Raw genomic sequence first — 15,377 nt, 5'->3', positions numbered from 1 at the left:
TGTATTATCGCGGGCTTTATATTATCGCGGCAAATGGGATTTCCAGAGTAATTTTGCACATGCAATGCCTGGTGGCTGTGCACCTTGGTACAGTTGCAGAAAAGAGGTTACACAGATCGGTTAGAACACACTTTCATCAAAATGTTAACATTTTTGGTAAGTATACTTTGAAAATGTGGAAACGCACTATCTGTTAAGGTGCATGCAATTTCATGGATCACTATATACAAAAGTACTATTGATATTTTAATGTCTACATCAGTCTTGAGTACTAAATATACTAAATTTGTCAGCTGCACTTTAATAATTATAGGTTATATACTGGTGGTCATGTACAAACCATATCAAGGCTGCGCATGGAATTAGATTCTATGGTAGCCAATAAGGACCAAAATGGATAAAACGTAAACGATGATCATGCGCATCATACATAAATATGAAATTATTAATACTTAACTGTTTCCATTTGTTTTTTTTAAATAATAATAATAAGAACACATTCCTTAGTATGCATACCTTAATATATATATATATATATATATATATATATATATATATATATATATATATATATATATATATATATATATATATACCTATTATCATCACAAACCTATATTATTTCTGTCTTTCAGAATCAACAAATGAAGAAAGCAAGGAGACAGTATAATTATACACATTTACAAAGAGCTTTTAATGCAGCTCTTGCAGGCATGTCTGTATCATGCAGCTAGGTAGTTTGGTGTTCCAGAGTCAACCTTGAGAGATAGGACTAGAGGACATGTATCCCTTGATGCCAAGCCAGGTCCAGAGAGAATCTTCAGTGATAATCAAGAGCTTCAACTGGTAAATCATCTCAAGTATATGGCTGATATCGGATATGGATATACAAAGGCAAATGTGCAGTACCTTGCAGCAAACTATGCAGTGTCTTGTGGAAAAAAAGATTCAAGTGAACGACCATTGAATGATTGCTGGTTTTATGGGTTTATGTGCAGGTGGCTAGATTTAAAACTTGCCAAGCCACAGAAGCTATCTATCATGCAAGCAAAATGTGCTTCAAGGGATGTAGTAAACCACTATTATAATAGTCAACAATTCAAGAGAAAGATAAAATATTTAATGTTGATGAAACTGGAATCAATACTGAGCATTCACCTCTATGTGGCAAGGATACTCCGGTACAAGCAGTGGTATCAACAAGATCACAAAAATGTAACCATCACTTGATGTGGCAATGCGCTTGGAAACCACATCCCACCATACTTTGTCTTCCCTGGGAAGAAGTGGAATACTCAGTTGTTAGAAGGTGCACTGCCAGGATCTGTTGGTGAGATGTCAGATAGTGGTTGGTCAAACTCAACCATATTTCATAATTACATCACTAAACACTTTGCAAAGCATAGTGGAACAGCTGATGGAAATAACTCACAGCTCACCCTCATATTGTATGATGGTCATAAATCACATATATCTTTTAACACTTCTAGACTGGGCGAATAAAAACAATGTCATTCTTTTTGTACTGTCACCTCATACAAACCATATCACCCAGCCTCTAGACATTGGCATTTTTGGACCCTTCAAATCAATGTACAACAGTGAATGTCATCTATTTCTGCAGAAGAACCCAGGACAACACGTAACAAGATATGACATTGCAAAACTTATTTGCAAACCTTACTTGAAGGCAATGTCTCCTGAAAATGTAATTTCTGCTTTTGGTAAATCGGGAATTTATCCATTCTCAAATAAGAGAATTTTAGATTCCCACTTAGCACCAACAACAATTTACCATGTGGAGAATGATGCCAGTCACGGTGAAGAACAAATTACAGAAACCTCTCAAGCAGCAACTCAGGATTATGATAAAGATGTTGTTATTAATGTCAAAACATCAGAGCAAAATGAAGACATACATGATTTCTTTAAGAAGAGAAAAATTATAAAAATTGTCCAAAAGCCACACAAAAGATTTGTTACACCGTTCCTTACTGGTAGCCTACCAAAGAAGAATGTCAACATCATTCAAAACCTTACAAGAAGCACCAATTGTTCTAGACAATTCCACAAGTTTCATTGTCAGGAAATCATCTGTCTCAACTGTGAAGTCAGCAAGTACAGAAATAATGAATATCAGAATAGTAGTAATAGTACCTATTTTCTCAAAGAAATCTTGTACTACAGCCAAAGTAATTTCGAAAACATCACCTATGATTACAGTCCCTTCTCCTCAGCCCGGTCCCTTTGCATATTATGTAGATAATGATGATGAAAGCATATTTCAAGGCAGCCTATCTGTATCAGAGGTTGAATCTTCAAATTATCATGTATGTCAAAAGCATCAGCCACCTGCACTTAGGGGTTGTGTTAATCTTGTGATTGTTAAATGGGCACAATGTGACAATTGCCAACATTGGACACACCTTTCATTTTGTTGTGCAACATCAGTTGTTAAGCGACATAGTTCATTTCTTTGCCCACACTGCCTTTAAAATTCATAGATATTTAATTTTTTTAAACAATTTATTGCATTTTTATTAATGGATTTCAAGTTTAATTACATTTGTGTATTCCATTTAATCAATAAATCCTTTTATTTATGTAGAATATTCAGCCAATGCAAGTGTGGACATGCATTCTTATAGGTACTTTCAAAATTTACGTTTATTATAATACGTGCAAGCTACCACCCAAGTTATGTAAACACCATGATAATATAGAGCTGTTCCCCCATGGTAATTGAATCTGGGTCATCAACTATATTTGATTTTATGTACATTTACGGGCTTCGATTGACATAAAATTTGTATAGGAATAGATAGAGGGAAAGTCACAGAAACTTTACAAAATGTAACCATGTAGTAACAACAAAACATTTTTAACATATACCGATAACAACATTATGTACCACGATAATACAGCATTCCGGGCTACATGCTATTGTAATCAGGGTACCTCCGCGAGTCTGGAATTCTGGAACAAGTCAGGCGATGAAATTTTAGATGTTCCTTGTCACATGATGTCATTAACACTCATTCCCTTCACTAAGTTTAATTATCACATTGAGTCTTGGACAAGACATTCTTTCGTAGTTCGAACCATGCATCGAGGAAGTTTTACAAATGCATGTTTCAATCACAGGTGCTCGACGCAAGCTAGATGTTTGTATGATTTTTTCCTTCAGATTATTGTAGGTTTTTTTCTCAACATCAAGCTCGTGTCAAGCACCTGTGGGTTCAAATACGGGCTACTTAGACAATCCTAAAGGCCAAATCCTAGCAAGGTTCATATTAGACGATTCATTTTGGCAAATAGGCCTACTGGCTAATGATAATGATGGCAGTTTATTTTAAAACTATGAATTACATCAAATTGTTGAAGCTAGAGAAATGTTAAAAAGAATTTTAGCTGATGCATCTTTACTGAAATTGAACTTTGAACTGGGAGGGTCACACATGTAATCAGAACTTATATGAACATCATTGTGAAAGCTCAAAAATTTATTACACTGCAAATATATGTCAACCTTTTGACCAAAATCGGCACACCACATAACAAATTCATAACTTTCAAACACTAGATATGTTAATTTTAATTTGATCACCAGCATAAGAGGTATAAACTTCTGAACTATTTGGCGATTGTTAGCACACACAAAAAAACTCTGGATTTACAAACAAGGATTAACTTAGTCTTATTCTTGAGGAGTGTTTTAATGTATTGCATGGATATTTTATTTGTTACTTTGCTCACAGGTAGAGGAACGACTATTACAATAAGTGATTTGAAAAAGTGAAACATAAGTATAGGTTATGTTAGTGACAAATCTTATGTTGAACATTACCTAAGAGCAGTGAAAAATGTACATAATAAACATAAGGGACAGTTTCCAAATTTGTTCCAGCTGGCTAAACTAGCTATGCATATGCCCCATCATCAGGTGTGTCTCAGCATAGAACGATATTCATACGCTGGAACAGATTAAGATCAGAAAAATTAACAGATTAATGCGTATACAGCTAGACATCTTTTAAAGATTTTTATTTCATTAGAACTCTAACAGAATGTAGCTGGAAGAAAGATAGATGGATAGGGCCATCCAGACTTAGGACTAAAGCATCATGTCAGCAATGTAGGTCAATAAACTTGTCCCATTATATCTTCTGGAAATTTTTGTTTTTTGGTCAAGGAAAGGTCTGGAAAAGGTCTTAAATCTTTTTCTAAAATTTGTGGCAGCCCTGTGTATTTAACATTGTACATTGGTCTTAGCCTTATCCAGAATCAAGTTTATTTTTAACTCGACCTGAATTGCTGATTTTTTTTGTAAAATTCGGTAAACAACTATTACATAACTAAACTATTCTCTTTGTGTATTGGTTTAATAGCAAGATCATTATTAATTGAAATTATTATGTTTGTTTGGGTCTGGGTCCAGGTTATTAGAATTCCCTTACAAATTACCTGGTGTTCTTGACATAGCCCAGGTTATATATTATAATTTTAGTAACAGACCTTCTAATTATAACTAACATTTTATTTTGTAAACATTAACTCTTTACTTATAAGATGCTGTTCATGCTGTGTTGTTTATACAACATGTGCATTGTTTTAGCAAAAGTATCCATGCATCGATATATCGAATAATTGTTTCATCTCTAGTGATGTTTGGAAAACGCTATTTGTGACCTGATGTCAAGTAGAGGACTTTACAATCTTGTCACTGGAAACATTATTAAGTTGTGCTTTAAGATCTAGCAGAATCAATTTGCATTATTTTTGTGTCTAGAAGATCAATTGGACTGGAATTTTTTTCTTTCAAATTATTTAATTGAGTGATTTTGTTTATCTGGAAGTACAGAGTGCTCATTAAGAAATAATATTCTTTGACATATATATTCACTGAGATTTTTTGTGAATTAAAAACTGGGAGAATATTACTATGTTTCCACAACATAATGTTAGTACAACACCACGATACAAGGCACCAAATGCGCATCAACACTTTCAGCATTGGATTTAATTTGGATTTCTCCTAAAGTTTATTAAGAATTTTTATTAGGATGTTGTGTCTGTAATTCTAGGATTGTTTTGGGATTTAATTTGCATTATTGTGAGTTCTTCACTTCCATTTTCTCTTTGTTTTCTAGGGAAATAAATTATTTGTTGAATTTTACAGTTTGTCTCTTTTCACTCTTTTCCGTTACTTATTTGAAGTTAATAGACTTATAGCAGAAAATTGGATGCTTGTCTATGAGATATAAATTTCTTTAAAGAATTTTTGTAAAAATTTCTTTTGAAATTTAAATTCATCTAGCTATTAAATTTTAAAAGTCCCATATATTAATTCACATTTTAGACATCTGTGTTGAAACCAACAAGCATTTGTTGTATCCTCTAGAGTAGAGAAATTTCTTTTGAATCCTATCCAGGAGGGTTTAGAATGTTTTGAAAATGGAATTACAGCTAAAAGGGTTCGGTTAAGACAGGTTCTGTTTAGATATCAGTGATGCAGATGCAAAGAGAGAGGGAAGAATGAGAAAGACAGCAGCAGAGAGAAAAATAAGATAATGCAAATGCAAGTCATTTAAAATATGTCATAAATACTCCTGGGAGGTAAAAACAAAAATAACTTTGTCATATAAATATATTAAAGTAAAGGAGTATGTTGATAGCCAGGTTAATCATGTAATTAATTTAGTTGTACCTGTCCCACACAGTGAGGATTTATGTGATGGAATGCAAGCAGATGAGACTTTGGAATAATCAGTCTTCACAATTCAGAAATAATGAATAATCTGGTCCAGTAATTTTCACATCTGAAGCAACAAGGAAAGACTGAACTAAAACAGCTGTTATATGAATATGAGCACTTGTTTTCAGATGTTCCTACATGAACAAATAAAATCTACTTTGATGTTTTCATCATTGCTTCCGGTGTTAAACAAAATCTGTACTGGATGAACCCTCTCAAACATGAATGTTTTAAAAAGAAATTCAGTATTTGCTGGAGAAGGATTTCATAGAACTAAGTAAAAGTGACTGGAGTTCACCACGTATACTAGTTATGAAACCAGATAATACTTTCTGGATGTGCATTAAATACAGAAAAGTGAACAGTCTGACTAAAACAGATTCATTTCCATTGCCAAGAATTGATGACATCATTGATAACATTAGAAATGCAAGGTATGTCACCAGATTTGACCTTTTGAACAGATTCTAGGCAGGTTTTAAACTGGGGCACTAAAGAAAAAGTTGATGTGTATGTTTATTTTAAGTGTGCATACACTCAATAAACATGTGCACGAATAAAATGATAGTCAAATTTAAAGTGACAGGTGACTGTATGTTTTTGCTTATGTTTGTTTAGTGGGGGGGGGGGAGTGGGCCTGATCCAGAACTGATGAGTTCTCAGTAGCATCTTGCTTGTGCTATTTCTTCTGACATCAAATCACAGGATTATAGGGGTACGATTTAAACTTGAGATTTGTGTTATAAAAAGAACACCATGCCATTACTTTTCTTATTTGAAATAAAAGTATCTTGCGATGAATGAAACAACAAAAAATATCTCATGTGGAAAGAACAGTTTAGTCCCATAAATTAAATGGCCAGTCCCATGCAGTACAATTATAGTTAAAATTGAACAAGTGTGCATATTCAGTCTGGCTACTGGGTCATATTAGATGCATAAATTCAGAATTTGCTCTTGTTTTTGTTCATTTTGTTTAACAGAAGTGGTGGCCAACTGGAATTAATCATCTGAACTTTAGTGGTATCTGATATAAAATAAACTGGTTTTCTGGTGATCATTTTATAGCACAAAATCATTGCCACTAATCTGTGGTTTAAAATGTTTCAATAATTTTTAAATATTTTGAAAAGTTCGCAATGCAACATTAATTGTATAGCATCAAATTCTGCAACATATCATTTCTTTTCTCTAGATTCACCAGTTGTTAACAACTTCACATCTCCAGTAAAAGTAATACAAGGTCAACCACTGGTGGTGGTGTGTAGTGCAGATGGAAACCCATTACCCGAGCTGACATGGAACCCAGTAGGCGAGGATAAAGTGAACAAGTCCAGGCTGTACTACTCTGCTATATCCAGGGATAAGGCAATTGTCCACACATGTACAGCTACAAATAATGTGGTACCCACTACTGGTAGTCAACAGCCAGGGTCAGATTCCAAGGAACTTATCATGGATGTGCTTTGTAAGTGGAATGATATGGATAATTTTTTCTAACACTTGTTTCTAGATGCTTTTTACATGTTGACAAGTATGTTAATTTATGTCTGTCTCTGTGGACTAAAACACTTTGCCTGGTGACCTCAATACTGTGAACATGATTTAAGAGAAAGTGATAATATATTTTAAGATGTTTTTCTGAGAAAGAGTGCATTGCAATGAAGAATTTGGATTGTGAAGTAATAGTGAAATTTTTGCTCATCATCCCTGAGCAGAAATTTTACGTTCACCACAATCAAATCACTTCTCCATAATGATTAGTATTCACCAGATGCCCCTTTAGGTCGATTGGCTTTTGATTTTGAATCAAATTTATTAATGACTAGAATAATTTAGGGTAGTTTAATTGTTACTTGCACAATAATATTTATAATATTGTTTGAGTTATCAGTTGAAATCATTGAAACTGAAAGCACAACTGTGCTGTCTCTTAGGGAGGTAGGATTTTGTATGCCATTTTTTTTTAAAAATTTATTATGTCCAGTCCCTTTATTTGATTTATTGCAAAAGACATTAATGAAGTAATACAAAGCAGGTCAATTTTTAGATCATAGTTCAAAACACGTTTGTCAGTCAGTTGAATTCTTACAGAAATGCCATAGGATGAATCTGTAACAGTAGATATTTTAGAGGGCAAATTACCTTTATGATACTGAATTAAATATATGACCAGAATACACATTTAATTTGACAAAACTTATTCTATTGCTATTTACTTCTTAAATTGTTGCCATTGGTAGGCATTAGCAACATTGTCGCTGATCAAAATTGTATCCAGTATTTTTATTAATAGTGTCCTGGGACTTTTGTTGCTAAAGAAAATGCAACCTAATATAGCATTTATTAAAAGTTGAGAATTTTATGATGTTGGTTCAATGGTCAAATGAGCAATACATCAGTTTCATTTACCAATTTGGACTGTGATTTTCTTCACACTTAACAAATTAGTGTTGATAACAGTCATGATACACAGCCTACAATACAATATATTATTGATATACATATTAGTTTGACGGCCTATCCATCTTTAGAAGGTCAGTCAGTGGTAGGGTTCCCCTTTTGTGTGGTTTATTGGTTGTATTTCCAGTATCCAGATTACATACAGAAATATACCTATCTCCTATTTATATTCCATTCTGATTCATGAAAAGACAACATAAATACTTTCAAACCGACTACCTGTTAATTATCAGTCATTTGTAATCAACATTTTAGGTGATATAAGGCTGGTCATCTGATCAGATGCTTGACTCATTTTAGCAACCTGACAGGTATGTTGACCAAAATATCTGAAGTTTACATCTTAATTTCATTCCTGTTTATTAGTGTATCTTAACCCCACATGGCTATATTGTTTGTAGGACTCTTATTTAAGACCATTTTGGGTTTCAGTACTTCATAACTTTAAAAATTATTGTCATCATAACTATCATAAGACAGTATTTGCCATTCAAAATTCTCATCTGAAGATGAATCATGCTGGGAAAAACCAGTTTGTTTTCTCGAGGTAGCCCATGTTTTACACAAGCATTTGTAAAAAGTCCTTTACGCAAGTTCAAAATTACAACATAATAATTACCCCAGAGCACAATATGCCAATCAAATTTAGTTTAACAACAATTTATGTCAAGTGACTAGCAATGCAGATTGAGTGTTCCAGGTCAAATTTCATCAAAAGCTATTGTTTCATTTTATTTTGTCTGTCAGAAAATATGACAGAGAGATCATTATGCTCCCGATTCCTGAAACTGTTACAGTAAAATAATTACCATATAATAGGGGGAGTGGGGGGGACAGGCAAAATCATGAACAATGTCACTTGGTGTTAATTTGTGGATGGTGAGTGAGTGTTGTCATGTATTTTTCATTTAACTAAAATGTGTCTGCAACAGCTGTCTCAGATGAAATCTAAATTTAAAGAATAACAAATAACGAGGCAAATGACCAGTACAATTTCTGACAGCTGGTGAAGAATAAAATAATTTGCATATAATAAGTATTGTTTTGTACCGATTTTCCACCCTGTGTATTGATATGTGTACCATTATAGCAAACGTATCAATATATCGATGAATCATTTTACCCGTACAAGTTAGAATCACTTTTGGCATATTCTAAATAAAATAGAATCCACATGTGCCCCACATTATAAGTGAGTTTGCGAGTTGTCCAGGCATGTGTTACTGAGATAGTGGTGAATATGAATCAAATATCTAATTTCATGACTAATGTGATCATCAAACATCAAACTAATGCAGCAAACATCATGAACACGCATATTCATTGTATCATGGATAAACACAGTTGGTGACTTTGTATACTTTAAAGTCATCTGTCAACAGAACATGTCAGTTAATAATATCCTCCCAGTTTAACAGTTCACAAATACATCTAATACAAGAATGTTATTTCATCTCATTATTCCATCACAATTACAATGCATGAAATAAGTCACAGAGTGTAATAGCTAGTAAATTGTTACTGAATGATAAATGTGTACATTAATTAAAACACATGAAGCTTTAGATGTTTTGCCAATTGAAGCAAATAAATTGGTAATTAAACACAATTAAATCTTGTCCACTCTGACAATGACTTTGCAAGCTGCCATATTTTACAGTTTTGTGTAATTTATTTTAACTTAATAGGAAGTCTCTCAATAACCAATATTTGATCAAAGCTAATCAATAAAATTATAATTGATTCCCTCTTCTGAGAACTATCATATCATTTTGGTGTTTTCATACTCATAGAGCTGGCATATTTTTTTCTCCAGATTCCCCAATTGTGAATAACTTCACATTGCCAGTAGTAGTAATAGAAGGTCAACCACTGGTGGTGGTGTGTAGAGCAGACGGAAATCCACCACCCCAGATGACATGGAACCCCGCAGGTGAGGACAAAGTAAATGGGTCCAGACTCTACTACTCTGCTATATCCAGGGATAAGTCGGTAATCCACACATGTACAGCCACAAACAACATGGTACCCACTACTGGTAGTCCACAGACAGGGTCAGATTCCAAGGAACTGCTGATTAATGTTCTATGTAAGTAGAATCACATTTCCATGTTGTAATGCATGCATTTCATATAGTAAAATGGTTCAGGAGCATAGTTTTGAAAGTAGTTTGAGCTTGTCTATAGAATCATAAATGACTGCCATATTACCAGAGTCAAAAGTCAAATAATTATTATATTTCATTTCTGGAGTGTGACTCTATTAGTTATACATTGACAGTAAATCAGACAATCAGTAGCCTCAAGGTCTAATTAATAGTTGCAAACATATATCACATGGGATAGATGTTTTTCAGAAACATGTTGAATTGTATGTGGATATTTCCTTTAACTTAGCTTGATATTACTGTGCTTTGTAAGTTAATGTTTAGCTCTTCAAAGACATTATGAGCGCCTACTCTACTAAGAGGAAAGTCAGCAGTTTCATCTTGATGTCTATATATCTTTAATGACAACGATGTTCTGTGACCCCTTGACTTGACCACCCTGACTCTTAGCAGTAGGGAGGGTAAATAGACCAGAGTTTCAGACCGAAATAAAGTTTCCTATGACTGGTGAAAAAATACTAGCGTTATCAAGACCTTTAACCAGGTTATTTTTTGTATGTCAAATATATTTACTGGGGTTGTCATCGTGTGTGTGTATGTGTGTCATCGTATGTGTGTAAAAAAATGTAATGGTCAGCTTGTGTAGTTAAATCATTAATAATATCAAATAATAACCCAAACCACGATTTCTCGCACAAGTAAACTAGTTCGACAACGACTAGACGCAATTAAAAAATATCTTTCAGTTCATGATTCTGTCAAACAAATATTACAAGAGCACCAGGAGTCTCAGGTGGAATTCACAGAAGGTGCAGAACAATTATTTAACTGGTTACGAAAGCTACTTTTGGTATTCTTCTCATGTTTGGAGCAAACCGCTGAAGCAACTGGAAAAATAGCAGAAAGAACTAAAAAAAACAAAAATGATTTTATGAGAACTTCCACGTGAAGTAACTGGTGCTACTTATCTACCACAAACACAAGAACTGCTTGAGGGTATTGGCGAGCTTCGTTCTGAAGTATCCGATATAAAGGACTTTATACTAGAACCAGAATCAGAACAAGCAAGAGAGAGAACTGAGGTGAACGATAAATTTACCGAATAGAGTATTGCCCTCATAAAAAAATTGAAAACATGAAGGAATGATCTGTGTTTGTCGTGGTAAGTTTTGATCGTACAGAAAAAGTATTGAAACCCAAGTACACTGATGATGCTGTAGATCGTGAAAAATGGTACAAATGTATTTCTCGCATGCACTACAGAGTTAATCAGGCCTGAAGTAATGATACAAGATATATTGCATTTAGTAATGGAATAAATAACTATATTAGACAATTACAACAACCACAGCTAGCATTACAACAACCAAGCAAAAAATCTGGAAAAGGTCTTGCCACAGTGGCAGGCAGTGTAAAAACCCTTCCGTTACCTGATAAATTTTGTCCTAATAATGTTCTCTCCAATGTTGAACAACTAGCAATTCTGATTGGAAGAAGACAAGCTGGTAATAATTCCCCAGAAATAAGCAATGAAGCAGCTGCTATTTGTCAGAGATTATTAACAGGCCGTATCATGGAAATTAATGTTTATCGGTCTCTCATTGATTAAATTGTTGATGATTACCACAGGGATTGAGGGTATGCAATTAGATACAATGACTAAAATAAGATGATCATACGTAATGCTCAACATGGACCTGTAATTGTCAGGGTGATAAATTCGCGATTAGCTACTTATAAAGCAATCTTCAGGGATGGGCTTGGTGATTTTGTTCAGGGTCTATTCAGATGGATATCCCCAAAAGCAATTCCTGTTACAAAGCAACTGGGAATGAAAGCTATTGACGTTGTTCATGATAAAGGTATTGGTGCTGTTGGTGATGTTGCTAGTAAAGCGTTCTTGGCAATCAATGATAGACTATCACAGTTAATACGATGAAAACTGCAGCCAGTAAAATTGCCCAGCACCAAAGTTATGCCTGTAAATATTAGTAAAATAATAATTCAAACTGCAAATCAAAAACTAGCAGAGTTAGCTGGTGTATCCCTATCACAAAAAGAAAATATATAACCGCTAGTCTAATAGTAGGAAGTGGTCCTCGTGTTAGGCGATAACAATAATAAAATGTTTAGGCATGTATTTGATCATACGTTTGATCATACGTTCTACATGGATATGCCAGTCCTCAAAGATGAATCGGCACATGATGTAACAATATTTCCATGAGACAGATATGTTAAATTTTTTAACGGTAATATTTTTGATTTTATAATAAAAGTTAGTAAGAGTGACACTGTATCAATTTGGTTGTTTCAAAGTTCCCAATGTGAAAATTATGATCAGCTTGTACAACCTAATGGAGATATTTATCGGTCCAAGTCCCTCCACTCAGATATGAAAAATCTTGCGTTTAAATATGACGATGATGTTGAACAATTACTCAGTAATTGTTTTACTGTTCTGTAAGTTGCTGCTCACTTTGCTGAGGAGAAAAATTCATGATTGTCAACAAAACCGGTATTTCTTGTCGATGTCCAACAAAGTTGTGTGGAATAAGGAGACGGCAGATTGTGGAATACTAAATATGATTATAATGATGTCATCTCCGTTGATATGGTTGCATGCTATCCTGGAAGTTTTCTTGGAATGGGAGAAAGCTCTTAATATTTTAAGCGATCTGGACATCCAACACACAAGATGACCTGAATTCCGATAAATGGACATTTCCCAGATTTTGATTTAACTGGATTTGCATGTACAGTAAAACCTGTCATGAGCGACCTCTGCTATGAGCGACCACCTGTCATTTCCAACCACAATCGTAATGCACGGATTGATTTTACTATAAAATCGATCTGTTATGAATGACCACCTTCTGAATGCGACCAGCGACCATGATTTCTTGGCACAATGTGCATTTTGACACTGCTTTGAACAACCTTAACTTAATCCTTTGTAAACAGTAGAGCTCGGGATAAATGTAGTATGCAAACAAAGTGCACATTAAATAACACTATAGTTGAACAACCATATATCGAGATAAACACCTCTAACCATCATTTAATCCTTTGTAACAAAGACTGCATAAATAGTACAGATTGCTCTAATAAAGTATTTAAAAAGAATTTGTCTTGCTACAGTACCATTTTTTTTAAATTTACAACTCCAGCGTACGGTGTCATTTGTAAACTGCAGTAAACCAGACTAAAGTACGTCACTAACCGCCATTGTAGTGCTGAAGTCATGTGAATAGCCAGTAAGAGTAACATCAAAGAAAGTAATAATAGATATACATAGTCAATTTAGAGGTTTGTATTTTTTCTTTATCTTTATGAAAACTCACAAAACGCCGGTAGTCCATATGTCACAGTGAGAGATCGTTTGAAATGGTGTTAGTGTAGGTTTGAGTACATCGTTTGTCTTTCCAGTTAATCCAAAATGCCTGGAGGGTGAATGAGCTCATTGTCTTTAATACTAGTAAGTGAGAATCATTTCTGGATTTTTTTAAAATTATTTTTTATTTCTTTTGTTAGTGTTTCACCAAGCCACCATCTGTTTACCTGGGTGCAGATGGTCACAACCTTTGTTTATTGAGCTATAATGCTGTTGATTTAAACTTCGTCTCAGAATAAATGTATTGTTTCTTGATGAGTTAATTATGTAATTATGTCTTTTGGTTTCATTCATTGGTACCTAATATATATTTATTCCACATTTCCCCAAAACCTGATCAAAACTGATAGTCATTATAACGTCAACACTAATAACAATGGCAGAACCTCCGGTGAAAAACAGAAAAAAAATTTAACACTGGAAGAAAGGATTAATGTCATTGAAAGAAACTGGTCTTTCTGCCCCCAAATACAACATCTAAACTACAGCCTTGTGTTGCAGGGATAAGTCAGACTGTAAAAATTCATTATTGGAAGAAACTGCTACGACACATTCTTTCTAAAATGGTCGAGTGCTCTACAGCAACTGAAATATCTAAGACTGTCACTGTTCTAGATGCCATTTTATGGATCAAGTCTGTGTGGGATGCTCTGTCTTCATACACCATTGAAAGGTGTTTTGCCAAGTGTGGCTTTTCTGTAAGTGTTGAAGCCATAATGCCAGAGAGCGAAGAGAGTGAACAAGATATGCATCCATCAATAAAACCTCTTCTTAATGGCATGGCATTGGAAGAATATGCCAAATGGATCACAGTCTAGAAACTTCTAATGTATTTTCAGGGCCAGACTGGGAGAAGGATATTCTTCAGAGTGGTAAATCTGGTACTTCTCCAGCTGCAGACAGTGATAGTGACAATGAGTCATCTGTTGGTGAAATTCTGCCTCAGGTTATTTCACATTCTACAGTCATAGAACATTTAAAAGAGATTAAAGAATATGCTTTAAAACATGGATTTCCCAAAATTTTGCTTCTTTGCTCAGAAATGGAGATACATGTTCAGACCAAACAGCTGAGTAAAACATGTCAACAAAGACGTATAATGGATTTCTTAAAAAACAAGTGAATAAGTGTATATAATAAGATATGTACATGTACACCATATCTAACTGTTCATTTTTGTACATATTAATGTGATGTTGAAATATTAATTGTATTCTCGTTGTTTGATAGATGTATATCTTTATTATATAAAGATAGTTTGAGAGGAACGCATGCAATATTTAACAAGATTTATGAATAAAGGATATGATACATGTACAGTGAGTATGGGTATTATTTATTTTTCAACAATGCTAACTATTGACCCTGAAAAGCAGTCCATTTTCACACACCTCTTATAAGAGACCACCTGTCTTGAGAGACCGCTTTTGTTTGGCAGAAGGGGCGGTCTCTCATAACAGATTTTGCTGTATAGAATCATTTGAGTGTACAGAGAATCTCCATCTGATTGATTATGTTTAGTTTAGTCATCATTTTTTTAAATATGGGCTCTAACATTGCTGTTACAATGTATATATTGCTGATGCAGGAGTTTTAGTGTCTTTGGTGGTATATGAAGCAGTAATATTGCATCGTCCATGGAAATAAGTTTGGCTGCC

General features: G+C 34.1%; 1 protein-coding gene and 1 pseudogene across 1 annotated transcript in view; both read left to right on the top strand.

Moving 5' to 3' along the window:
* LOC149774841 (hemicentin-1-like) overlaps positions 1-15,377 on the top strand; it is a 75,055-nt gene that overhangs the window by 25,721 nt on the left and 33,957 nt on the right. The window contains exons 5-6 of the mRNA XM_089944657.1: positions 6,951-7,223; positions 10,035-10,307. Of these exons, the coding sequence (XP_089800783.1) occupies positions 6,951-7,223; positions 10,035-10,307 (546 nt within the window). The remainder of the gene's footprint in view (positions 1-6,950; positions 7,224-10,034; positions 10,308-15,377) is intronic.
* On the top strand, positions 697-2,266 carry LOC149774842 (uncharacterized; annotated as a pseudogene).

The sequence above is a fragment of the Sinohyriopsis cumingii genome, unplaced genomic scaffold (assembly GCF_028554795.1).
Source record: "Sinohyriopsis cumingii isolate HCF-2022 unplaced genomic scaffold, ASM2855479v2 utg000127l, whole genome shotgun sequence".
NCBI lineage: Eukaryota > Metazoa > Mollusca > Bivalvia > Unionida > Unionidae > Sinohyriopsis > Sinohyriopsis cumingii.
The sequence above is the reverse complement of the archived record's forward strand: the minus strand, read 5'-3'. Positions and strand labels throughout refer to the sequence as shown.